At 40.8% G+C, this 27,671-nt stretch overlaps 3 protein-coding genes across 4 annotated transcripts; 1 reads left to right on the top strand and 2 right to left on the bottom strand.

Annotated features, from left to right (window-relative positions):
• Positions 1–5,128: 5,128 nt before the first annotated feature.
• Positions 5,129–14,049, bottom strand: creld2 (cysteine-rich with EGF-like domains 2). Its single transcript, XM_022194123.2, has 10 exons — positions 13,699–14,049; positions 13,444–13,526; positions 10,869–10,979; positions 10,571–10,662; positions 8,780–8,956; positions 8,597–8,695; positions 7,379–7,462; positions 6,994–7,089; positions 6,485–6,625; positions 5,129–5,494 (listed from the first exon to the last, which is right to left on the bottom strand). Exons 1-10 carry the CDS (start codon positions 13,843–13,845, stop codon positions 5,436–5,438), a joined length of 1,089 nt encoding a protein of 362 aa, XP_022049815.2. The 5' UTR covers positions 13,846–14,049; the 3' UTR covers positions 5,129–5,435.
• A 302-nt stretch (positions 14,050–14,351) lies between these two features.
• On the top strand, positions 14,352–19,079 carry alg12 (ALG12 alpha-1,6-mannosyltransferase). The gene is made up of 9 exons (XM_051949268.1): positions 14,352–14,527; positions 15,749–15,881; positions 15,973–16,146; positions 16,232–16,426; positions 16,524–16,628; positions 16,718–16,940; positions 17,135–17,304; positions 18,330–18,405; positions 18,491–19,079. Exons 1-9 carry the CDS (start codon positions 14,369–14,371, stop codon positions 18,732–18,734), a joined length of 1,479 nt encoding a protein of 492 aa, XP_051805228.1. The 5' UTR covers positions 14,352–14,368; the 3' UTR covers positions 18,735–19,079.
• A 10-nt stretch (positions 19,080–19,089) lies between these two features.
• Positions 19,090–26,114, bottom strand: zbed4 (zinc finger, BED-type containing 4). 2 transcript variants are annotated; one of them, XM_022194121.2, is made up of 2 exons: positions 25,902–26,114; positions 19,090–23,902 (listed from the first exon to the last, which is right to left on the bottom strand). In XM_022194121.2, exon 2 carries the CDS (start codon positions 23,713–23,715, stop codon positions 19,942–19,944), a length of 3,774 nt encoding a protein of 1,257 aa, XP_022049813.1. In that variant the 5' UTR covers positions 23,716–23,902; positions 25,902–26,114; the 3' UTR covers positions 19,090–19,941. The 2 variants fall into 2 exon arrangements, with proteins under 2 accessions (XP_022049813.1, XP_022049811.1); XM_022194119.2 differs by having other exon boundaries at positions 25,962–26,114.
• Positions 26,115–27,671: the final 1,557 nt, after the last annotated feature.

Raw genomic sequence — 27,671 nt, 5'->3', positions numbered from 1 at the left:
GATCTTGCAGTTCACACACCAGGGCTTTATTGTCACCACCACAATAAGCACACAGGAAATTCACCCCCACTGTGCCGGCTCGCAGGCCGAGGTCATTCTCCCAACAACCCCCCTGAGTCACGGTACAGTGAAAACAGTGAACACACCAAATGAACCCAGAATGTAGGACCAGAACAACGAAAAGCAACCAGTAATAAGAGAACATCTCAAATCACATAAATAACCCCACAAAGCAATCCCAAAGAACACATTTCCCATGATGCCTAGCGGCTCTACCACCCAGAACACAGTGGCTGTGTCCGAAATGGCATACTAACGTACTACATACTACATTCTCAATGAGTATATACTGTATACTATGTACTATAAGTATGATTAGAATGCCGACCGTTCACACTGTAGTATACTACTACGTTTCCCATAATGCATTTCAAACCTCCGATGACAAAACCCGGAAGTACGGCTATCAAATATCTCGGCTGAATGCTGGCTTCAGGTCGATTTTACGCTAACAAACAGTCGCATAATTAATGTGGCAATTTCAAACCGGTACTCCTCATGCAGTTATTAGCCAGATTATGCGAATCGTTTCAATTGTAGCTGCCGGCTACTGGAGGTAGCTGCTACTTGTTCTGTATGCAAAGCGAGCTGCTGCAACTAGCTGTCTTTATGTTAACAAATCCCCCAATAACCTTCAGTAATTTCCCTTGCATACTTGGATGTGATACATATACTGTACATGCATACATGGATAGTCTCTGGAGTCACTCACAGTGCAGGTCAAGTATCAGTCTTTTGCTCAGAAACACTGCTCATATATTACAAAAGCAAACTGTCTTGCCTCTCATCTGGATGATAATACACCTTTATTCAGATATAAATGTGCACATGTGTCTCTGTCTGAAGCCTCACATACAAACTGGATAATAAAAGAACCGACCACTCTGATGAAATCCAGCGTTTGGGGTCATTCATGTTTCAGGGGTCAGTGAGACTCCAAGTCCGTGTGTCATATCTCTTTCGCACACAGCACAAATTTCCAATTTCCCCTCCTTAACCTTAGGCAGGCAGCTCCAGCTATGGCCCCAGCTGCTGCTCGCTCCTCCATCTAATGCTTCCACTTCAAGCCAAAGTCTGCATTTCATCAAGGATCCTGGAGCAGCAGGGCTGGTGTTGGTTCTTTCACTCAGGCTCTCTGAAAGGGAAGATTCCCAAACAGCACCTTGAAAAGTTCCATTTGTTTCTGCCCTGCAGTCTTTCCAATTTGTTGGGCCTAATCGTTGGCAGTTGAGTGTCCAGCTGGGTGAAAGGAAGGCAAACCCAACCGCATCAGAGGAGGCAGCGGGTTTAAGGAGTGCCTGACATCAGAGGCGGTGCAGACCACTGACAGACAACAAAAGCACATGGTGCCACATCTGGCTTCTAGTTTAACAGGCAGTTTCCCTCACTGTACCTCTGCACTGTGATTATCTCTGTCCCTCTGCCTTACAATGGAACAATGAAGATTATTGTCTAAGGATAACTTTGGGAAACAGCAGCCCTGAGATTTAAACCGCTGATGAATGAGGAGGAGGAGAATCGCAGCCACAATTTGATGCCAGAGAATGGAGGGCAGGGTGTCCCAGCCAGCTAAAATAAAAAGCATTTCTGAATGGTGGGGGAGATTGTGATGCTATCAGCTCCCTGTTTCTTGCTCGGTGGGATTGGAGGCTCTCTCGCTAACCCTGTCAGTGTCCTCGTCCTCACCCTGCCACAGCTGGACCATGTGCTTCACAGCTGAGGTTTACTGGCAGAAGAAAACCACCACAAAGTCGAGAGAAAAGAGCAGGTTGCCCCTCTGACCGCAGAGCCTTCGTGCTCATGCATGTGCAGACACATGCACGTTTTGTGGAATCCGACCAGGGATTCACTTTGCCGCACGAAGAGGGAGACCAGCATCCGGAATAAACAATACTCTAATTTCAACAGTAGGCAAGCCCAGTGGTTAGTGGAGCTCTCTCAGAGGGTCACAAGTTCAAAACACTACAAGTTGGAAGCTCCTGAAGACCCACCGGCCTGTTTATTGGGTCAGTCTAACCTAAAAAAATCAGCCTATGTTCTGTGAGCGTCCGAAAAATAAAATCTCCTTTAAGCAGTGACTCTTTTTAACAAATGGGTGACTAACTGATTAAAGTGCACACACCCGTCTCCTAATCATCTGTTAGGCTTTAGTCACTGGTGTTTTGTACCAAACTGATGAGACATGCAAATTATTTAACAGGGGTGAGTTCATTTCTCTCATAAAAGCTGCTCATTTAGGCTTAAAGGAAAGTTCCCATGTTTTAGGTGATAACACCATATAGCACCAGCAGGGGGTGCTGAAGCTCCAACGCTTTCAAAACAACCAGTGATCACTGCTTTTTTCGTTATTTATTGTCTAACAAATTTGATCTGGACATCTTCTGCAGTCCTCTACCAATAAAAATGGAAGTGTGTTAGTGGAAAATCTGAACGATCCAATTAGACAAGAGCTTCTGATTACCAAAAGCTGAATGATCCACTTGTGGTCAAACAGTAAAAAAAACAACAGAAAAACAACATTCCTCATCTTTTCTAAAACTGTTTTCTTTGAGCTCATTGGAAAACATCAGGAAGTGAAGCCAAGACGTGAAGGATGATTCAGTCGAAACTATTGACAGGAAGAGACACTGATGGTGGCTGTTGTTGCCATGGATCTGCTATTGTAGGTGCAATTATCTCTTTTCCTTTTGTAAAGAATGGACTGGTGTGTGTTATGATAAAGGACAGGGAACGCTGAAGCACCTTTCCATAGCATCATAGCTGACACTTAAATACTTCTGGGCGATTTCACTCAATTAGGAACCTTCCTGAGCAAACAAAGACGATTCATACACACTCATGGGTTTCATCGCTTACGAATTCAAGCTAACTTGATATAGATACCAGACTGTGGATATTTTACTGCTTACATCTGTAATTTGTTTCCATACTTTTCTCCCTATCTGCTTTGATGACACACAGCCTGCAGTTCAGCCCAGTTTAGCCAGAGGTTCACTGATTTTTTGCCACTAATATCTTAACAATTGCATCAAGAAGTGCAGATTTTTTTGTTTTTTACAGCACCTGATAAGTGCAAAGAGTTAATTTTTGCCAAATTTTAAAATGAAACGTGTAGAATAATGTGATAAAGATAAAAGATAAAGATAAAACTTAAATTTTTGGATACTTTTCCCGACGGAACAACACATAGTTGTGTAGTTAAAGGACTGTTGGAAAGTTGAGAGTCTGATATTTGTTTTTCAGATTTTACAGATGAATGTTGTGACAAATAGGGCAATTTAGGCATTTTAAAGGATAACACGCCTTTCAAATCCACCAGCAGGTTTTGGTGCTGAGAGGGTTCAACAAAGATTGGTAAAACAGCACAACTTTCCTGAATCTTTACACTTCAAATTTGAATAAAATATTTAAAAATCCCAGCCAAAGTAGTAACACAAACTCTGCCAGAACAAGCACATTGGGGCATAAAGCATTAGCCTTCAAACGCTTCCAAAAAACCAATACATTTTACAAAAATCATTTAAAACTCCTGTCCTGCCAAATTTAAACAGAGAAAACAGACATCTGAATTAATTAGCTGCAGGGTCATACTACATTGGCACAAACTGCCACCATTTTTGGAGAGATTTGGTAACTCTGACAGAATAAAAATGTTCAGAAAAGCTGCCAGAATCTCAATTTTACGTCTCAGAGTTTAACCAAAAGTAAACAACCCTCTTGTTTAGTCCATAGCAAGGATGTACAGTCCTTCAAGGGCAACTTAGGGGAAAAAATGCAAAAAAATACCAGAATCTTGCTTTATGTTTTGGTGCATCCAGAACATTCTAATACAGCCGACTCCATAAAGTCAACAGGTGAATGTGTGAGTTCGATAAATGCAGACTTGTTTTGCTACCCCCACTTTGTGCGTCAGGCTGATAAGACAGAGTAAATGAGCTTAGTCTAGACTGAATGACAAAATCTCTGCTGCTGCACTGCCTCGATGTGCAGCAAATAAGAAAAGCCCTGTGAGTCAGGAGGAAAAAAAAAGCCAGGTGAATCTATAGCGATTACTCACAGTTCCCCAGTCACTCGGCATCAGCCTGCCGCGACATGAGCTCTAAAAACTTGATGCGGTGGTGGAGTATCTTGTTTCTAAAGGATGAAGCATCACAACAAATATACATCTCATGAAGGCTAAATGCACCTAGATGGATGTTGTAGCATCAACAGTAGGTACACTGACTCATGTATTAGTCAGTGTGCTGACTCATGCTGATGCTTTCTATGCTTTGCCTAACCTCTCTCCTGGAGAAAACACTTTATCCCTTGAGCTATTGATGACACATGATGTTTTTCACATTCCTAGCCTTATTACTGACTGCTTTAATCATGCTAATGAAGACGTTTAAAGGAAAAGCTGCCAGTCATTTGGGAATAAGAGCTTCCCTTATCCTCCCCCTGTGGAGTGAAGCTAGCATGTGAGGGTGAAAAGTGGACTGGGTGGGTGTACGGGGTCTGCTGTGGTGTGATTGCATCTCTGCTGCCTCCCTACCAGCTCAGACAGGTCTCGACTGGCTGCTCCTGCCACCTTCAGTGGGGCTTGTCGAGTCAAAACAGCTGACATCATCCCAAAGGAAGCCTTTGAGATGGGGTGAGACCCGGGTTAGACAAATATGCTTTGATCCCCACTGAAAGGGGGCCACGGGAAGGTTTTCCCAGAAGCATCTCCACTACAGAGGGGCTGCAGTTTTACAGGAAGGTGTTAGAAACTGTTAAAGTAGATTTATGTATGTGGAATAATTAGTATGAAGATGAAGAATACGACACAGGAAACACAACAGGACAGGTTATGCATTAAAATGGCTCTAAGGGTAGAAGAGTAAAAACACAAAATGTAGTTCTTCCTACACCTATTAAAGCAAAACCCCAACTACAAATGGAGAATTTATATATTTCCTTAGACAACAGTGCCATCCTGTGGTCATCTATCGCCACTGCAGCGCTACTTCCCCCTGCAAAATCCTTGAGAATAAAAAAAAAATAAAAATACAAGAAAACATTCACAGATACACAGCTCTACAACAAATTTAACATAATTCACCTTTATTGACTTTTATTTTTAAAACCTTACAACAAATAAAGACAACAAGTGGTAGTTTGAGCACACCACAGAAAAGCAACAACAACCAGCAAACTGAGCATAAAATGTCTCTTGTTTTTTGTGTTTTTTTGTTTGATTCCCTGGGCATGTAATCCACGATCCGCTGCTGGAAAATACTGCTTTTTTGTTGGTTCTAAGAGCAGCTGGTACATTAAGTGCATGTAGTTGAGGGTTTAAAAACGAAATGTGCGGAAGTTTCCACAGTTCGATGCCGCTGGTCCCAGTTTGGACGTCAAAGTTCACCGTGTGGACTCGCTGTTGTCTCGGTGGATTCTGACTCTGCTGCTTCATCTGACGACAAATGAAAGAAATTGTTAATAGTAAAAATGTTACCTTTAACTAATATGTTGACTTTATCAAAACTCCAAAACTGGCTGGTGGGTTTGAAAAGCATGTAAATTTCCCCGCTGTGGGGTCAATAAAGGTTTAATCCATCGATCTAATTTTTCTGTCTAAAGAAAATGGCAGCATTTATCAGAACTAGAAGCTGTATGAATGGAAAGAATTGTTGGATTTCCAAATTTCTGATGGTCCTTGAACTACTCGCCTGTCATATTGAGCTTTAATGAGGGAAACCAATCAAATCGAAGCTCAAAATTGTTGTTATATTTCATCTAAATTAGATTTTCCTGTCTCCTTTAACATTTTGCGATAAAATAAAACATACCCACTGGTCAGATTCTGTAAAAGCAAAAAAGGTTCTGCACTTATTAAGACAACTGTGTAGCCATTAGCGGCTCAGATGTGATCAACAGGCACGTGACAAAAATTCAGGAACTTTTCTTGTGAACTGCAGGCTGTATTTATACAGAGCAGACAGAAGCCAAGTATAGAAACTAAATAAAAATGTAAATAGGTAAATATCTGTAGGATGTTGAGTCACCATTTGTTTCTAAAGTGTGGGTAACACCTGTTGAGACTGTGGAAAAAAAAATGTTGATTCCAGATTTCTTTTAAAATTGTAAAATAATCAGAAATTCAACTTGTGTGTTTTTTTGTGTGTTTATGATTTCTGGCATCATAACTGAGTCACAGTGCTACTTGTGCCGTTTCCATAGAGGGGGCAGGACTTTATGTTGCAGAGAAAAATGAGCCCTGAGAGAGTAAAAATGCGACAATATTACTATATTATACAATGCTGTTGATTCATTTCTGGTGCTAAAGTTTCCAAACTTTGCAGCAACAATGCAAAGAAGCTACATTTAACCAAAACTAAATATATAAAGCTTCTTTAGATTTCTGTAGGTGTTAAAAATGAATAAGATTGGTCCTCGAACCCACCTTGCTGTGGTGTTTGGACACATTCTCCATCTTTCTCCTCGTAGTCGCTGGAGCAGATGCATGTGAAGCTGCCTTTATTGTTGACACAGACCTCGTGGTCCTTCGTGCAAACTGGCTCTGACTGAGAACACTCGTCGATGTCTGGAGATCATAAAACACAACACCGAGAAGCCAATCAGACTACATTTGTCTAATTAACTGATGACATTTTTTGTCTTACTGCACAAAAGACATATTTGAATTCTCTCTAGTAGTGTTTCCATTGAGATGCAGGACTTTATATTACAGTAAAAAATGAGCCCATAGTGAGTAAAAATGTGACCGAGGCAGAAAATGCCCAGAAACTGCTGCTTGGAGTTCAGAGGGACTTCTATAAGTGATGTAAAAGCACTCAAAATAAAACAGACACCTGGCATTGTAAATTAATATCCATGACTTTATTTTTCAACCCTCAAGGAAAATCAAACAATCCGTGCAGCTCTTTGAACAGTTAATGATTTACATCGTACCTGTGCAGGTGCCCTCGGTGTCTTGGTATCCGCTGGCACACGACTGACATTTATCAGGACCGGCGGCGGTGCAGCCAGAGCAAACTTTGTCACAGGCTTTTAGAGGCAAACGCACACAGGAAACGATTCTATTAGATTAATACCACAGAAATGAGACGGTCCTGCTGTTTGACAGTCTTAAAGGTGTAAAATATGATGCATTTTGAGGCCCTTTATGGTGGATATGGTCATTAGATTAAACATACTGAGGGTAATATGCATATTAAAATACACACTCTGCTCCCTTAACTTCACTACATTTTGTTGTTTCTAATGTTTGCGTTCAAAAAGATTGTACAAACAGAGTAATGACGTGACACCTACATCAGACTGTATGTTCTCCTACCTTTGCAGGAATATGAGCCTTCTGTGTTCAGGCAGTATTGATCTTCGTCACACGGTGAAGGGTCTTTGGAGCATTCGTTCACATCTGTAACACATCAAATAAGACTGGGGTGAGACACTCCAGTCCACAGAGCTTAACATGCTTCAAATTCGTCATACCTTCTACCAAATTAGAATGAAAAACAGCAGGTTAATCACTGAGTATGTATCATAATCATCATATTAAAGCATCTTTTACAATATGTAAGGATAAATGTTGCTGTGAATGTGTTTCACTGGCAGGTTCCCCAAAATGACCCCGTTTACTACAGCCAGAAGCCGGAAAAAGAAGAATAATCATCACATTTTCAAATTCCCTTTCCTAAGGTCCTTGAATTACTCATGTGTGACATTAAAACTGCCCCAAAAACAAACTCTCTTAAGAAATAGAATCCTGTAAAACACTAAAAATTCTGCACTCCATTCTTCCAGAACTGGTAACACTTGTGGGAAAAAATACTGTACATGTTCCTTCCATTTTAAAAATTAGTCATTTTTTCCCCTCTTTTTATGATTTATGACCTGATGTCTGTGTCAAACCACACAGAAGACATTTTTAATTCCGTCTACTTCTAGCAATTGTTGTTCTGTGTCTATAGAGAAGCAGGATTTTACATTGAAGCAAAAAAAAAAAAAAAGAGCCAGCAGAAAACACATTTGAACTTGTTTTAGGGCACGTATCCAGGCTGTTTTCTCCTGAATAGATCCTTGCTTGGGTTGCATCTACTCTCAGATGTAAGTCGTTTTGGATAAAAGTGTCTGATACATGAAACTGCAGAGCTGTAAAAATGCTCGGAGGGTTAATCTTAGAAGAGATGAATTCTTTTTAAAAGCAATCAAAAATAAATAAATCAAGACTTTTTGATATTTTACACCTGCTTTATTTGTGCTACAGCTAAAAACATCTTAGAATAGCACTTAAATGTTTTGAATTAGTGAAAAGCAGCTGTTACTAGTATTCTTAAGCTCAAGGTGACGCCTAAGCCAAAGAAAAATTGCTGATTCTCACAATTCAGCAGCTGTAATTTGGGAGTATTTGATTTTTTTTCATGAAAATAGCTTTGATTACTGATTATCAAAAGACTGAACAATCATGTTCTGGTGACTAATTGCTCGGCCGACCATTTTTCATCTCTAAAGCGTTCATAGCTCCACGCAGAGCGACTATCAGAGCTCTCACCAACACAGGCTTCCTGGTCGTCCTCCTCCCAGCCGTCCTTACACTCATCACAGTCCTGATGCGTTCCTCCAGTGCAGGTCTTGCAAGACGAGTGACATTCTGCAGAAGGAAGTGAAGCTCAAGTTCACAATCCCATCATCTCTCTGCGGTTGTTTAATAAACTCCATCTGCGCTGAACTTTACCTGTGCACAGAGAGAAGGTGTCGTTCCTCACTTCGTTGTAGTACCCTTCACTGCAGTCCAGACAGAGCTCTCCTGTATAACCGTTATCACAGCTGCACTTCCCGTCTCCTCCTCGAGTCCCGTCACCATCACACCTCCCATTTCCGTGACAAGGTGTCTCAGTGCCGCCCACACAGGCTTAAAAGAGTGAATAAATACAAAAAACACAAGTATATATAGGACATGGTATTTTCAGCTATACAGTGGGTACGGAAAGTATTCAGACCCCTTGAAATTTTTCACTCTGTGTCATTGCAGCCATTTGCCAAAATCAAAAAAGTTCATTTTATTTCTCATTAATGTACACTCAGCACCCCATCTTGACAGACAAAAACAGAAATGTAGAATTTTTTGCTAATTTATTAAAAAAGAAAAACTGAAATATCACATGGTCAGAAGTATTCAGGCACACACCTTTCTATATAAGACCTTACAGCTCACAGTGCATGTCAGAGCAAATGAGAATCATGAGGTGGAAGGAACTGCCCAAGGAGCTCAGAGACAGAATTGCGGCAAGGCACAGATCTGGCCAAGGTTACAAAAGAATTTCTGCAGCACTCAAGGTTCCGAAGAGCACAGTGGCCTCCATAATCCTCAAATGGAAGAAGTTTGGGACGACCACAACTCTTCCTAGACCTGGCCATCCAGCCAAACTGAGCAATGGTGGGAGAAGAGCCTTGGTGAGAGAGGTAAAGAAGAACCCAAAGATCACTGTGGCTGAGCTCCAGAGATGCAGTCGGGAGATAGGAGAAAGTTCCACAAAGTCAACTATCACTGCAGCCCTCCACCAGTCGGGGCTTTATGGCAGAGTGGCCCGACGGAAGAGTCTCCTCAGTGCAAGACACATGAAAGCTCGCATAGAGTTTGAAAAAACACATGAAGGACTCCCAGACTATGAGAAATAAGATTCTCTGGTCTGATGAGACCAAGATTGAACTTTTTGGTGTTAATTCTAAGCGGTATGTGTGGAGAAAACCAGGCACTGCTCATCACCTGCCCAATACAATCCCTACAGTGAACCATGGTGGTGGGAGCATCATGTTGTGGGGGTGTTTTTCAGCTGCAGGGACAGGACGACTGGTTGCAATTGAAGGAAGGATGAATGCGGCCAAGTACAGAGATATCCTGGAGGAAAACCTCTTCCAGAGTGCTCAGGACCTCAGACTGGGCCGAAGGTTCACCTTTCAACAGGACAATGACCCTAAGCACACAGCTAAAATAACAAAGGAGTGGCTTCAGAACAACTCTGTGACCGTTCTTGACTGGCCCAGCCAGAGCCCTGACCTAAACCCAATTGAGCATCTCTGGAGAGACCTCAAAATGGCTGTCCACCAACGTTCACCATCCAACCTGACAGAACTGGAGAGGATCTGCAAGGAAGAATGGCAGAGGATCCCCAAATCCAGGTGTGAAAAACTTGTTGCGTCATTCCCAAGAAGACTCATGGCTGTACTAGCTGAAAAGGGTGCTTCTACTCAATACTGAGCACAGGGTCTGAATACTTCTGACCATGTGAAATTTCAGTTTTTCTTTTTTAATAAATTAGCAAAAATTTCTACATTTCTGTTTTTTTCTGTCAAGATGGGGTGCTGAGTGTACATTAATGAGAAATAAAATGAACTTTTGATTTTTGGCAAATGGCTGCAATGACACAGAGTGAAAAATTTCAAGGGGTCTGAATACTTTCCGTACCCACTGTATGTAGCCAGAAGTGGAATCAGTGCTGGATAATTAATTAATAATTTTCCTCACCATTACAGTCGAGTCCAAATGTTCCTTTTGGACAGCACACTTTAATAGTCTCGATGCAGAACCACTTATGCAGATCAGGGTGTTTTGTTTTCCTGCATTGCAACAGGAAACACAACAGGAAAAGATGAGGGTTACCACATTTTAACAAATGACACAAACATTCTCTCAGTGGACTGAATCATCTGTCTTTGTCATAAAATTTGTGATATATAATGACGTGGTGTTTAAATCCAGTCAACTTGTTACTTGCCACATAGCTAGTGAAACTTAGGCAAAATTTGCATAAACCAACACCCACCTCTTGAACCACCAAGTCTCAAAATGCTCTTCGTGTTCTTCTACCATTCGGTTGCACTCAAAGCTGCTGCTGTCACACAGATCCTCAATGATCTCCATCAGACGGATCTCACTGTGGAACAAGAGAGACAGACACTATTAACAAACAGGACACAGTAATAGGAAGTGGAAAGAGAGGAGGTAGAAATAACCGTCACCACAGAAACCATATACTTAACGTAGTAAAGTTTATCTGTGCATCGAAGTTTCAGATAAGCATATGAACCTACCCAACATTTGCACACATTTGTATAATGTCGAACCAACCTCTTCAGTAGAAAGCAACAGAATTACTCTTTTTGGTTCTTAAAGATGTTTCACCTTTCATCCAAGAAGCTAAACTGAGTCCCAGATAAATATTATGACCCCAAACTCACAGAGTTAATGGCTCAAAACTGACCAAGACTTCCTCAAAGTGATAATGTTCATGAAACTGTCAGTTCAGGGATGCCTCAGTATGTTAATGGAAATAACCGTCACCACAGAAATCATGTCATAAAGACAGAAGTATTGGGGTTTGTCTGACATGAATCTACACAGAAGATATCTCATGCATTTGCACACATTTGTATAACGTCAAACCGACTTCTACAATGTTTCACCTTTCATCCAAGAGGCTTCTTCAGTTCTGACTGGGAGTCCTAACTCTCAATAGCTACCAAAGCCTCAAATGACTCGAGACGTTAATGCTTGTAAAACTGCTCGGTGAGGGACGACTCAAGCTGCTGATGGTGGTGAGACATTCTGGGAAGAAAGCTGAAGACTGCATTATAAATATTTTAGCCAACATGTTTAGTTTCCATCAGATAAATGGAAATGAGTGCATGTCTGAAAGGTACTCAAGTTAAACTGGAACAACCATCTCTACACAGGGAGGGGAGTTTATGACACCACTTATCAGGTACTTAGAATGCAGTCTTGAAATCTCTCCCGCACCTTTTTCCTGTTAATCTGACAGCAACTGAAATCTTGGCTTCATGCCTAAATGAGCATCCTGGTTACTTTTCTGTAAAAGTTACGGCAGGAGTCTTACTTGGTCAGCCCTGGTATCAACATTTCTGCATCACTTTCAACTCGGTACAAGCCTGAACTGTATGCAGTTAACAAATTGGCAGAAGAAACGACAATATTTCTGTTTGTGTGAATTGATTTGAGGAAGACTTTTTCAACATTTCAGGAAAAAGTCACATTAAGCCTGCTCAAAATCTCTGGGTCAGACGAGGAAGAATCTGGGGTGTCAATGAAATCACAATGTGAGGGATAACCTCCTTTAACAGTATTCATTTTTGACAGTTTGGTCAATATTTTTGCAATACGTCACTGAAATGGGAAATGCTCTTTTAAGATGCATTTTACATTGAATTTTTTGCACAGTTACTTTTTTAACGTTGAATAGAATCTTTTTAATATGTCCCCTTATGGTTAGTTTTTTTGAATATTAGTACATAATTATGTGTCATACATCAAGATAAATCTTGCATCAATGACAAATATCGCAGCAATAATGAGCAGAGCAGCCAGATTCTACAATAACTTCTTTCCTCAAACCCCTGGACTCTTAAGCCCACAATAATCCCCCATCGTCCTCATACACATTAACACATAAAATGAGCTAAAGTTCAATAATTATTAAATGTTTTATTGTGGGTATCATACATATAGGCAACACTATTCTTTTAGACTTTTTAATATGTATCTGTATTTATTGCATTAGTAATTTTCGACACTTTTTAATCTTAGCCACTTGTTGTTTTGTAGGAGAGTATTTAGTCTTATTTATACTACAATGAGCCATGGAACGCAATTTTTTTGAATGTGTCATGTATTGCTTGAATGACAAAGTTAATCTATGAATAAGTCTGTCGCTCTTGTACTATTTGGTGGTATGTCTCAACAAAGCCATGTGGAACATTTAAAAGTGACCTTTGTTTGAAAGATAGAATACAGTAACTTTAAGGGACTAAAGAATCCAGTAAAAGTGTGTATCTCATGTCTGAAAAGGACCATAGATGAGTTGCTTCACTCCTTTTTCAAACAGTCTGTTCTCAAAAGAGTGTCCCTTTCCTTGGTTTATCTCAGTTTTAGAGGCGAATGAAGGAAGCAGTCTATGCCAAGCCGGATCGCCGAACAGGGAAGGTGGCCTACAACACCACTTATCAGGTACTTATAATGCAGTTTTGAGATGCCTTCCTCACTACCAGGACCTTAATGCATCCTCACCTGGCCGTTCCATGATTATTCACACCTGGATGCATGCGAGTCTTTGTTCATGTGTGTTAGGGGTGAGATATGTGTCACTAAGAACTAAATACTCTCCTGGATAGGATGTGAAAAGTCCCCAAGAACCAAACACAGAAGCTAAGATTCGGCAAATGCATGGTTACTTGTGGGTGAATTCAAGTGCATACTGCTTATCTGAAATTTCTGACTTAACGAGTCCAACAGGCTGCAGCTCTGGTGTAAAACAAACAGCTCAGATGACCTGATCTGTGGCAGGATGACCTGTAGTTTGGACTGAACAGGACAATCTGTCTCACCTTGTCTCATATTTAGACAGTTTCCTCTCCTCCCAGGCTGTGTTTCCTCCTCCAAAGTTCTGCTTGGCTGTTCTCTCAAAGCCCTGAAACACAAAAAAACTGGGTCGGCGTTGTAGAGGAAGAAAAAGGGAAGACACTGCATGAAGTTAAAGACATTGCAAGCATTGCTAACACACTATATGAGGCTAAAATGTCCAATTATTGTCACAAAAATGAAAAACAACACCAGTTAGAGGTCTAGAAAAGCTCTCTGACCTTGTTGAAGTTGTCGGTGATTTTCTGGCAGGTGATACAGGCGCTTATTAAATCTCTTTTGGCGTCGGAAACTTGAAAAAGTAAGACAAGAGTTACACAAGACAATAGCCTGAGGAGCCGCAGCAGCTCCAGACCGGTGGGCAGCATCTCAGCCGATCAGTCCAGTTTCATAGCAGGACGCACGTTTCAGCCACTCGAAAGCAAGCTTCCCTCTAAACCTAAAGTTCTACGAAGGTCGGACACATCTAAACGAGGCGCTCTTACCATTAAAAGACAAGCAGCGTTATCTATGCAAAGCGTAACAAAGTAGTATTTACATGCCGGCTGTTGAAAAAAAAAAAAAAAAACCCCGATGCGGTTCTAGTTTTCCGCGTCAGCCTCTCAGTCGAATTGTGGCTTGTGATGATTGGCTGTGAGCGCCTTTCAGTCAAATGCGCAACCAATCACAGGCCGCCACGCGAGGGACATAGAAAATACGTGGAAAATTCAAGAAGCTACATTGTTATATTTAAAACATTTTCATTTGCCATTTTTTATTTGGCATTTCATTGAATTCAGACACAGTATTCTAATTAATTTACCCGTAAAAAAGTATAATATGTGATATAAAAACATATGGTTTAGTTCGCTTCCTGTAGTGACCGGAAGTGAAAAGAGGCTTTAAGCTGTCATGGCTGAAAAGAGGACTGTTTTGGGGCTGCCACTGCTGTTTCTTTTAATTTCTGTGGCTCTCTTGCATTTATTAATTTGTCCGTTCACCAAAGTCGAAGAGAGCTTTAATTTACAAGCGACACACGACATTTTGTACCACAGACTAGACTTTGACAAGGTAAGCAGCGGTTATATGCAGACATATGATGTGCTAATAGGCTAACTGGGCAAGCCAAGAAAAATAAAAAATCACAGCAATCTTAAACGAGCAAATAGAAGCTGCATTCCGCAAAATTCACACTTAATTTACTTTAAAGCAAAGTCACGACTATTTATATAGCACATTTAAAACAAGACTCTTTGCTTTCTAGTGAAAAAATATTACTAATTGACATTACAGAGTAATTTCAGGTGTGAATTTATCAAAAGTAATTGACATATTAAGGATTAAAACCTGACAAGAAATGATAAAACACAGCTTTACCTTACTATAATAAATATTAGGGTTAAGACCTGACTTATTTAAATATTACAGCAAAGAACCCATGGTATTTAACTTATTGAGATTAACTTATTTTGAACTGACTTAATGATCTTACAGAATTATGTCCGAAAGTCCAACTAATCCATCGATTCTCTAGATCACCTGTGAGCAAGCTTTGTTTTTATTTTTATTTTCTGTGTCTTATTTTGTGTGTTTTGTTGGTTTGCTTCATTTTGTATTATTTTTTTTTACTTTTTCTTTAAATAAGCAATGTTTGGATTTGCAGAGTTTTCCATGTGTAGTTGTGAAGTATTTTGTTTTATAATTTTTTTTTCTGGCAAATCTCTGTAATTGTAGGCCAAAAAAATAAACAACAACTATACTGCTGACTGAAAAAATGTTGAATGTCGGCCACAGTCCCCAACAAAAAGCCCTACGCAGCATAACAGAGCCACTGGAACCCTTTACTGCTTTACTCAAGGGTTCAGATTTTTCCTTTAATTTGTCACCCATATTTTTATATCGTACTATAGTCTGTTGGTATATGCACTGTTACAACACCTTACATACCGTGTTTGTTCTCTATAGTATGCTGATGTTTGTCATACGTGTGTACACAATACCAAAAGAACTGAGAAAACAGCAGAAATCTTGTCTTAAAATCTGTTCTTCAGCTCTTTTGGAGCATTTGATGTCATCACATGATCCTCATCAGCAGTTTGTCTCTGTGACACTCGCCTTTCAAAGATTATGTAATATAAATGAAAGTTACTAATTGCAAGATTTGACATACTTTTTTTGGTAGTTATTTCTAAGGGTGAGACAGAGCTTTGAAAATCAGGTGAAAAAACATCCCCTGTGTCATTCTGGTCGTGTCAGTGTTGAGAATCAATGAAGAGCTTTTTGTCTCTTCAGTACGACCATCATGAATTTCCTGGTGTGGTGCCACGCACTTTCCTCGGCCCGCTGTTCCTCTCCACACTCTCCTCCCCTGTTGTTCTTCTGTCCTCTCTGCTGGATGCACCAAAGTTCTACACACAGCTTATAGGTATAATAACATTGATAATAACATTCCTTAAGCCACTTATATGTTAAAATCATGTCAATCTGATGTTTAATACGTTACATTTTCTGTGCAGTTCGGGCTTCTTTGGGAGTTTGTGTTATTGGTGCACTGTGGCACATGCAGAGAGAAGTGAGGAGGCAGTTTGGCTCCACAGTTGCCACCCTTTTCTGTCTGACGTGCGCTTCTCAGTTTCACCTGATGTTCTACAGCACGAGGACGCTCCCCAACGTGTTTGCACTCCCAATAGGTAACAATCGCCCCAAACTTTCTATTTTCCTACATCTTTTTTGAGAAGAAGTAACAGAAGCGTATCAGTAAATTTCTCTTTCCAGTTCTCGTAGCGTTCACATCGTGGATGGCTCAGAAACACGGCCGGTTCATCAGCCTCTCTGCTTTGGTCATCATTGTGTTCCGCTCAGAGCTCTGCATCTTCTTAGGCCTCATGTTACTCATATCACTGCTGAGCAGGAGGCTGGGGCTGCTGCAGATGCTGTCCTACGCTGCTCCTGCTGGGATCTTGTCGCTGGGTTAGTGGTGACTCAGTAGATATGTTCATTATGCATGATGTCAGTGACTAATGGATTTGTGTATGACAAAGGTTTTGATTTTGTCCATCTCCTGCAGCTTTGACGGTTGCTGTTGATACTTTCTTTTGGAGGAAGCCTCTGTGGCCTGAGGGGCAGGTCTTATGGTACAACACTATTCTTAACAAAAGTTCCAACTGGGGAATATCCTTTCATCTACTCAGTTCAACTTCCCATTATCTACTTTTTGTTAATTCACTATCACAGTTCTCCTTGACTCCTCTCCCCAGTAAACTTCTCCCTTTCTCTGGTACTTCTACTCGGCGGTACCTCGAGCTCTGGGCTGCACGCTGCTCTTCGTCCCTCTTGGCCTCCTCGACAAGAGAATGAGGCTTCTGCTGCTGCCCACAGTCGGCTTCATTCTCATCTACTCAGCGCTGCCCCACAAGGAGCTGCGTTTCATCATTTACACTTTCCCTGTGCTCAGCTTGGTGGCTGCACGAGGCTGTTCCTTCATGTAAGCATAAAAACACAATGTTTACAGATTTAAAAAAAAAAAAACAGTCACTTTCATCACTTTTTCAGACAAATTCTGACATTTGAAATAGAAAATAAGCCCAAGAAGATGAAATTTTCTTGCTAAAATTGACCCTGAATGCTTTGTTATGACCATTATCGCTAGTGTTTTTTTTATCTTTCCTCGTGCTTTAGTTTGTGCAACTACCAGAAGTCCTGGATGTATAAGCTGGGCTCTGCAGTTGTGGTCGGCCAGCTGTTGACCAACGCACTTTACTCGAGTATTTGCCTCCACGTTTCTCACCACAACTACCCTGGAGGCAGAGGGATGCAGGAACTACACCAGCTGCTGCCGCACACAGCAGGTTGGATCAACCTGGATCAATACCACAACCTAAAATAAAAACATATCTGGTTACATTCAAAGGTCTGACATTCCTAGTCCTGCAAGTATTAACAGTGAAATGTACTCAAAGTATAAAAGAAATGGGCACATTTTATGTTATACTATTAAATTATTCTTACCGAATATCGAAACAGTCTGAGCCATAACTGATTTAACACATATTCTATATTGACAGGTAACTTAATTTACAGTTTAAAAATTTATTCTGTTTGCTTTTATTTATTAAATCATATATGTGTTTTTAAAGCCTAATATTCTGTGAAGTAACTAAATTTTTTTCGCATAAATGTAGTGAAGTGAAACCAGAATATTTCCTTCGAAAATTTAGTGGAGTTGAGGTAGAAAGTAGCACGAAATTGAAATACTTGGTTTTGCACCTTATACTACTGTTTCAAATGTGTGAAATTTGAAATGTGAACTACAGTGGTGGATAAAAGTTTTCGGACACCCATACATATGTGAAATATTGCATGAAGAATCACTCTTAAGTGCCATAATACTATACAAATCTTAAAAAAGCCATTAAAAACTTAAAATTGATTGGTTTCATAAAAATAAGAAAAACTGAGTATTGGGTCATTGTGGTAGAATTTAGTTTTTCTTGTAAACAAACAGAAAAAACCCCCATCATTTGTATTATCTAATGCAGCCAAACATTTTGAAACACAATAAAGATTTCGCCACAAATATTTCACGGTAATATTTGAGGTTGTATAAAATTTTAAGGGTGTCTGAAAACTTTTTCCACCACTGTATTATTCAGTTTGTTTTATTAGTTTGATGAAGAGTTTTAAATATAGTGTTAAATCTATGATCACCAATATACCCTGTTTGTTTAGGAGACAAGAATCGCTGCTTTCTTTCCTAATTTTACTCTGGGATTATAATTATACAAAGTATTTTTTAATATGACAAAGAAAAATGTGCAGAAGTTGAGATCACCCACTGAAATGCACTTACATTGCTGTTTTTTCTTAACTTCAGATGTCTCACTTCATATTGACACTTTTGCTGCTGAAACTGGAGTATCACGTTTCTTAGAGCAGAACAGAAACTGGAGGTTGGTGTTTTTCTGAAGATTTTGACCTCAAACGGACCCCATGTTTTAAGTTTTTTTTCTTTAATGCTTGTTCTTACTTCAACAGATATGACAAACGAGAGGACTTGAGCCCCACAAGTCCTGAGGTGAAAACGTACTCGCACCTACTGATGGAGGCCAACGTTACAAAGATACAGCTGCTGCAGGACACCCACCAGCCTCTGGCCTTTATAGAAGGCTTCAGCAACATCGCCTTCGATTTGCTTCACTTTCCACCTGTCAGGGTGCGTTTGGAGAGAAAAACCGTACTGATGGAGAGAAAGACTGAAGCCAGGCTGCTTAAAGAGTGACTCTAACAGGAATGTGTTGTTTTTACGTGACCAAAAAATAAGGGTGTTACTACTGCTATCACATTCCGACACAAATATTGAGTTTTGCTTCAGCAGCAGATCGGCGTGTTATATTTATACTGTCAGGCATCTTTTGTGATGCAAAGGAAACAAGTTAGCTTTATCATGCATAATTCTTTACCTCAGAGTATGAACGGTATATTTTGTAGATAGATTTCCTAAATCAAAAAAGCTGTGATCACTTGGGAAAACATTAACTACTAAGTAAAACATCTGGATTCTTGTACTTAAAACAGTTTAACACAAATCTCCCAGTTTTGTACAATAAAAATGGCTAAAAATAAACCGCCTGGAATGTTGTATAACGAAAACCTTTATTTACAAATGACCACAAAATTAGCATTTTTCCAGTCTCAATGCTAAAACATTTATCAAATTAGGTTCAGAAGTCATTTAATATAAAAATGTACAGTACATTGTTTTACTCAATAATAAACCCATAATTTAATCCCCTGGACATAAACTTAAATTGTGCTTAAGAGACAAATTGTATATTCCAAACAACCCCCTTATTCTGAAAATACAGCAATATTATACACGATCTTAAAAACATTTCAGCAAGTAAAAAAAAAAAAAAAAAGGAAAAAAAAATCTATTTCTAAATGACAGTACCATGAGCCACAAGTTCACAATGAAAATTAAATAACATTAACTTAAAATATCTTTCTGTCACAGCATTTTATTTTTGGGCCATGTTTTCATCCAGAAAACAATGCTGCATCTATCTTTAATCCATAACAATCAAAAGAAGAAAAAAAGCATCCTGTCATGATCTGCACAAATTTTTTTAACAATATTTACAGCATCATTTTTGACCTGAAGTAGTTTTGGATAAGGCACAAGGAGAGAGTAGACAGAAAACATAAAAAAAACAAAACATCGATTTAGAAGCAAACACATGATCACCAACCCCTACAGCTAGAAAACCCTCCCTCCCTGATACACTTCTGAGACTTTTCATCACAACAGCTCCAAAGTGTTTAACAGTAGTACACAGAATACAATAAAACCTCAATCTGGCCTTTTGCATTGAGAATCAATCAGTGTATAAATTGATATTTTACATTTTTGCCCAACAGAAAACCCCCCATTTCACAGCTATGCAACTTGGTCCTTGATAAAGGGTTTTCAAGTTAATCAATAATAATCAGTACTGAAAATAAATCAAAGGGAGGTTGACCTTGAGGAACAGCAGACCCTCCATGTTGTCCAGCAAAGGCCTGGGCTGATTTAGAGCACAGTTGACACTCGCTGTGCTGAACAGTGTCTCCGCTGGGATGATGCTGGGAGGACAGCCCACATAACGGGCAGCTACTTTGGCAAGATCGGGCCACAGAAACTTTTTCAAGTTCCAATAGTCGAGGGGGTCACAGCTTTGATCAAGTATGTCTTCCTCAAGGTACTCCAGCACTGCCATCTCTGGGGACTTTGGCTTCTCCTCGTGTTTTACCTTGTGCCTGATGTCAGGCATTAGGGACCAGATGTTGTCCTTGCCTGGGTGGGAGGTGCTGGATGAAACGGCCGCCTCGTTGCAGCCATTGGGCAGCAGAGGCTTAGCTGCATCTGAGGTAGAAGAGTCCAGCTCCTGGATCAGATCCTGTTTACATCGCTCGGCTTCTTCCTCCGTGAACAGCGATGTTTTGTATCGTGGGTCCAGCATGGTCGCCCAGGTGTACCGCGGGTCGTGCAGAATTGCAGACATTCTGCTCACCAGGGCTTCCTGCAGGGACTTGAGCATGGTGTCGATGCCCACGGTCTCGTCAAACAGCAGGTCTATCTTTCTGTTGAGGATGTGAATGAGTGGTATCACTTGTCCCAGAGTGGCAGTACGGTTGCTCATCTCCCTGCAGGCAACTTCAAACGGTTTCAGTGCATTGCAGACCGACAGCATCACCTCCCACTGGTCGCAGCTGATTATTTCCCTGAAATTGCACTCGATGGACATCTCGTCGATGGCTATCTTCTGCTCCACCAGCCGCTCCAGCATGAAGAACGACGTCACCCACTTGGAAGGAACGTCCTGGATCAGCTGGTTCTCTGGCAGCTGGTGGACCCTCTGGAGCTCAGCCAGCTTCTCCTTGGCCTTTGCCGAGCGATGCACACGTTCACATATCTTTCGTGCAATACTCAGAAGGTTCTGAACCAGTCTCTGGCTCTTTATGGCTTCACTTACAATGAGGTCTATGGTGTGCCCAAAACACTGCATGGTTACGTGGCCGTGGTCCTCCAAGGTGTTACTGATGGTGTTATTATCAGTTACAGTGAACCCCTTTTTCAGCCCTGATGAGGTGATCCAAGAATCCCACAGATACTCGAGCTGCTTTGGGATGTCATGCATATCGTGATCACAGTCTATTTGTGAGACACTTAGGAGAGCGGAACAGTGAAAGTCTTGACCTTGGGGTCTGACACTTGACTCGTACGCCGCCCAGTGGGCAGTAAGGGTCAGGTATTCCCTTGTCTGGCTACTGACCCAAATACTTGTTGTGAAGTGGACAACGCCACCTTCAGCCTCTTTCAGGTGGGTAAGCACGACATCCTTCACCCTTTCGTACATATCAGGTATGGCAGTGCTGGTAAAGAAAGAAGAAGATGGTAGAGAATACTGAGGCTGGAGGTACTCTAGCAGTCTGTTCAGTCCAGCATTCTCCACCAAAGCTGATGGCTGAAGATCCAGTGCGAGCATTTCTGCGATAAGTTTGGTGATTTTTTTGGCAACCGGGTGGTGTTCATCGAACCTCTCACGGCTCTGTTCGGGTTCATAAACAGAAGTGTCCATGAGCTCTTGTTTAACGCGAATTTCAGCAGACGGCACATCACCTGAGATAGTATTGTTACTGTCAAGAACATGTCCATGAAACCTCTGCATGTGCCTGAAGAGGCAGCTTGTGCCGAGGTTCGTAGTCTTTTTGCCTCTGCTAATTGTGCGGCTACAGTGCAAACAAACCACCTTTGTAGGGTCAGTAGGTGAAATGGAGAAATGGTTCCACAGTTTTGATGTCTTTTTACTGAAAACAGGGAGGGTTTGGGTTTTTTTCTCACTGGCAGGGCTCTCAGTTTCTTTGGCTGAAACTGTATCCGTTGTGGTGAGACTGGCGTAGGGATGAGGGGAGGATTCCTTGTCGTCTGTGCTTTTTTGGCTTTTGAGGACGTCCGGGTGACGTCTCATGAGATGCCTCATCAGGCAGCTTGTACCAAAATCACCCCGCTTCCCCCGACTGATGACACATGGACAGTAACGGCACAGTGCTTTTAACTGGTCAACTGGCGACACTATGAAATGGTGCCACACTTCGGATTTCACCCGTTTCATGATCTTCTTGTTTTGCTGGAAAACTGAATGATCCTGATTGAGGCTGGGGCCTTGGGAGAGGTTGCAGGGTGAGGACGTCAGGGGTGTGTCCTCCCCCTGAGTTTTGAAGGACAGGTTGAGGGAGGACTCCTGCCCTGAGAGATGCATGACCTCGTCAGATTCCTCCTTTATGTCCATGCTTTCCTCCATGCTTTGGGGTAGCTCGTCTGATATGGTGTCTGGCGAGGATGGAAGAAGGGGGGATTCTTTTTTAGCTTCCAGTGGATCCTGTAGCTGTGTGCGTGATAAAAGGGAGGGCGGGTTTGTGTAGGGTAGGGGAATGTGGTTGCCCTGGCCATTTTCCTCAATTACAACCTCTTTGTGGGCCCTCCACATATGTCGAATGAGACAGCTTGTCCCTAGATCCTTCCCATTTTTACCTCTACTGAACTCATTCATGCAATGGATACATACTGCTTTGGAATTGTCAGCAGGCGACAGGTAGAAATGTTTCCATACAGCCGACCTGCGACGGGAACTAGAGCTTTTTGGGGTCCCTGGAAGACGCTCGGGACCTGCGTCTGACACAACGTCTTCGAGGTTGTTTTCATTGGAATGTGAGGATGAGAGCGCGCTGCAAACAGTGTCGGTATTGGCGTATGTTTCTAGTTTTGGTTCGACTTTGGGTAACACTTCTTTGGATGACATGTCTGAATTCTCAGCTGAGGAGGTGGACGGTGAAGTGTTCTTTGAGGCAGAAGTAATGACGCTATTTGTCAAGTCTCCGTTTTTTGGTGAGTTTGGGGAGGGAGGTATCAAGGATGAGGCGAAGGAGCTAGTCAGGTGATTTGAGGATGCATCTGCTCCGTCTTGTAAAAGCACAGTGGGGTGAGCCCTTCGTACATGCCTCATTAAACAACTGGTACTGAGGTCTTTTTCATTCTTACCCCGACTGAACTCTTTCATGCAGTATAAACAGATTGCTTTGGTACTGTCTCGTGGTGATATGCAGAAATGATTCCATGCAGGAGATTTTTTCCTCGGGTTTGTATGACTCCTCATGGATGACAAAAGGCTCTGAGTGACAGCGTCCATGGCAACATCATAAAGGGTGCTTGTGTATCCACTTAGTAAATTGCTATAGTCATCACAATCTCTAGTTACAAAAGGGCCGATTGAGCTACCAAATGCCAGCCTTTCATCATCCTGCATGTCGTCCTCCAGTCCATTTGCATCCCCAGTCTCGTCTTTGACACTAAAGTCATTACCATTTTCATAGCTCTCATTCTCTGCATTTCCATCAGTATCGGTGTTTAGGATTTCGTCTGAAAGACTGGGAGAAGCCGGATCAGTCTTACTTGCTCTGTCTGACTCCAACTGTGTGTCAACCTGAGAAGATAAATGAAAACAAGGGAAGGAGTCTTTATCCAGTGTTAGTGAGGAGCAAGCAGGTGACTTTGCATCCGCAGTGTCGTGGGGGGTAATGCTGTAGGATTTGAACACGTAGCCATCCTGCCCCTCAATTGTCAGACAGGTCCCCTTCGCCTCTCTTTTTTTGCTTTCTATGGAGCCATTAGGTTCACTGATCATGTCCTCACTCATGTGAGAAACCTCTTCTTCCCCATCCATGGCAGCAGGGTTTCTGTAGAATAGTCAGGTCTGCGTTGTCAAACGAGATCACTTATTTCATGTGTAGTCATCGATACAGCAGTTCTCAAGCAGGTGTTGTGATGTGTGCGTTTCTGTCCGGGACACAGGGCGCCTGCCTGTCCCTCTCCATTTATGACTGAAGTCTTTACACTTCTCTGCACACGACCTGGAGACAGGAAGAGGGAGAACACAGATTAGGAAATGTATTCTGGAAAGTAAATAAGATTACATAAACAGGTGATACAGTCACTGTTTAACTTTCATTCATTAAAACTGGTCTACTCAGTCTGAAAAATCTCAATTTACCAACAATACTGACCACTTTGACTGTCATTTGAAAGCAACGTTTTTGTAATAAACATGGAAATGTTAGAATTTGCAAGATCACAAGCACCACCGAAAGACAACTTTTTGCTGAGAGGTTCATCCAGGCCTTTATGCGCCTCTGCAGTATCTGGACCCACTTCCTGCATTACAGCTTTCATGTGCAAGGAAACTACATGAAAAATATTAATCATCCATCCTGATCAAAGCTGCTCAGTTCAGCTCGCCTTCTGAACTGCGTCATCCTGAGCTTCCACTTAAAAAAACTTCCCCTTCTCACCACTCTCTAGAACTGACACCCTTTTCATAATGACTGGAATGTCTACTCAAGAAATACGCACAATACTACAATGGTAGTTTATTTATATGATCTAATCTAACACTGAAACATGCAACTTTCTACAGTAATGTCACATGGTGCACTAGATATCCACACATCCATGAGGCTTTAAATTTTAATGTACTCCAAGTATGTTATTGTATAGAAATGCTCTTCTGATGTTTAGATCTTGACTTAATAATCACTAAAATCAACAAACAGAATATATATGTATATTTCAGTGACTCACTTTTGAGTCTGCTAATCTAGAATGTAATAATATATACATATACTGGTATCGAGACCTTACTGGTCAACAGCATGTGATTGATGCTCTGTCCACATTATGTTTACTCTGTTACTACGTTTGCTTGGTACACAGAGCTAAATCTTACTGCACACCAACGCAGCAGCATTGCGATAACTTCTAACTTCACTTTTTAATTTTAGTTTAGGTTTGTCTTGGCTTGCTGCACATGATAAAACATTAATGAATAAGCTGCTTGTTTATTATGTTAGCAAATCTCGGTGTGTTCTAACTGGAGACACACCACAATCAGGTCAAATGCTGTCTGTTGGGGAACAACTAGTGCCTCATTTTGCACTTCATGTTTAGTCTTTGTACAATTATGGACCAGTAGCATCAAGATCAAGCATTAATTGCAAATAAATAAGGGAAAATATTGAAAGAACATTCTGTAGCTACCAAACTCGTGTATTTTTTCACAGTAACATGGTATGCGTTTATGCAAATGTCAGGACACAAGCCTAAGCGTATCACGCCAATGCAAACCGGTCTAACTTGCAGTAATCAATAATAAATGGTAGGAATATAAACAAGGAAAGTGATCGATTACTTCAAAGTAAGCGTATGAATGTGGAAAAGGATAATCAATTGTGCAGCTAATTATTAATACATGATTTGCTTTACAGCGCTTCCTAAGTGAACACGGACAGCCAGTTTTTCCGGGTTTGGCTTAAGCTAGCCAGGAAGATGCGAGAGGACAGCAGAAAATAGCCACCGCTGCTTAGCTTTCGTCTCCACACACACACACGCAACTTATAAATGGGGATTTACACAGCGGCTTTCGAGTTACACACAGTGAACAAAAGCAAACACACAACGTGGAACCTAACCGACCCACATATAACAATATAATGAAACGCTGCTGGCAACTGCGCTACACCATCAGTAAACACCACGGTGGCTATCCTGGTGCTAACCGGGCTAGCCGCATTGCTAATACACAAAAACACACACATACACAAAACAACGCGCAGGTACAACGTGTCACATGGGTTCGTAGCTCAAATACTCACGACTACACAACTTCCACGAATGCCCCGTTTAGGTTAAAACAGCCGAAGAGACGCGTGTAGTAAATCTCGGACCGCACCACGGCTGCTAGCTGGTTAGCTGCCAGCTAGGCCACAAACAGGACATACTAGCTAACCTGGCGAGGCAGAACCCAGCCGTGGCAACACACGAACCACACGGGATCCGAATCGGAGCAGCACTCACCACGACGTCCCGGCCACATTAAGCCCTCCACGGACACGTACCCGAGCCCGGCGCACTTACTGTGAAGTCTGGCGGTGTGAACGCTGGGTTTCGGCTCCTAAACAGTTAAATATGACACATTTGATTGATCCGGAGGGGGGTTCACTTTGTTGCTTTTGTCTCCTGGTTTGCTCGGCCGGAGCAGCTCCACACAGCGTCGGACGGAAGGAACATGTTTTAATGATGTCACCGGGCACCGGGGCTTCAGCGCGGTAGGGTAATAAGTCTAAGTATTAAGTTACATAACACACAGTTTTAATTTATTTTTTCTCACATTAAAACACTATTCTGCAGGACTGATTATTAAACGGACAGACTCAGTGACCTGGTGATTTATTATAAGCCAGAAAATTATAATTATAATTATTTTTAATTTAAGCATTTTTTTTTTAGATAAACAGCCGTAATTTTACATTAGAAAATAAGACTGGCGTGATGAATTAAGCATAAACAAGATTAAAATTTAGCTTCAGACGCTACAGTGCAATGTGTGATGTGAGTAATTTAAATATTAGGGATTAAAACCTAACAAAAAGGATTTCAAATACAACATTGCTTTACAAAATCAATACTAATGCTAAACCCTACAGCAATATTAATTGTGGAGATGAATCTGACTAATTCAGAACTTTCAAAAATAAAAAACATCTCTTTGAAAATTATCCGTTTTAAAGTAAAAATATCCCTCCGTATTTAAATATTACATGCATTTAATGTGTTTATTGTCTCATTTATTTATTTCAAGATTTATTTCATTGCCATATTTATTGATTTCATATATATTGTCATTCATTTATTCATTCATTCATTCATCTATTGTTTTAACATTGAATCTCAACTTAAACATTGGGCACTTACTCTAAACAATGCTATTATAATGTCATCTGAAATATTACTTTTGCACTATTTTTATGCAAAATCATTTTCATAATATTGTAACATTTCAGTTTTAAGTGCAATATTTTATTTTCTTGTGCATTATTTCAATTCCACTCACAATATTTCATTGTCATGTGCAATATTTCCATTTTGTGTGGAATATTTCATTACCAATACTTTGCAAGATTTTAATTTCATGTGCAGTATTTAAATATAGTGTACAATATTTCATTATCACGTGATGAATTCATTATTGTGTGTACTGTTTGAGTTCCATGTTCATTATTTTATTTACATGCGCAATATTACATTATAATGTGAAACAATTCTTTGTCATGTGCAACAGTTTAACTTCATGTGCAATAAGTCATTATAATGTACAATATTTAATACACTGTAATAATTCATTATCATATGTAATATTACTTTACTACTTCATAATTATTGCCAATGTAATTCTTACTTTTTAAATTATACTTTTAGTAATGTATTGTAGTCATTGCGATCCTTTTTTTATTTTTATGAGCAATATCTGGTACAAGAGTTCCCTTTGGGATCTATAAATCTTTTCTCATGTATATATCACTTAACTTGAGTTTGTTTTAACTGGATGTTTTTTTGCAGAAAATTTCTTGTAAACACAGCAGGAATATTCAGATTCCTGTTTGCAATTTATTAAAAATTTTTTTTTTTTGCATAAATGCTCACTTTTTGGTCAGCAGGGTGGGGCGTATCAGTGGTGTGTTGTTGTCCAGCTTGTCAACTGTGACTGACCAGCTGTTGAATCAAACATGCTGGAGCTCCACAGGGCAGCAGCACCGCAGGCCGCTGTTGTCAGCTCCCATCCACCGC

This window comes from Acanthochromis polyacanthus, chromosome 1 (assembly GCF_021347895.1).
Source record: "Acanthochromis polyacanthus isolate Apoly-LR-REF ecotype Palm Island chromosome 1, KAUST_Apoly_ChrSc, whole genome shotgun sequence".
In the NCBI taxonomy this organism is placed as follows: Eukaryota; Metazoa; Chordata; class Actinopteri; family Pomacentridae; genus Acanthochromis; species Acanthochromis polyacanthus.
The sequence above is the reverse complement of the archived record's forward strand: the minus strand, read 5'-3'. Positions and strand labels throughout refer to the sequence as shown.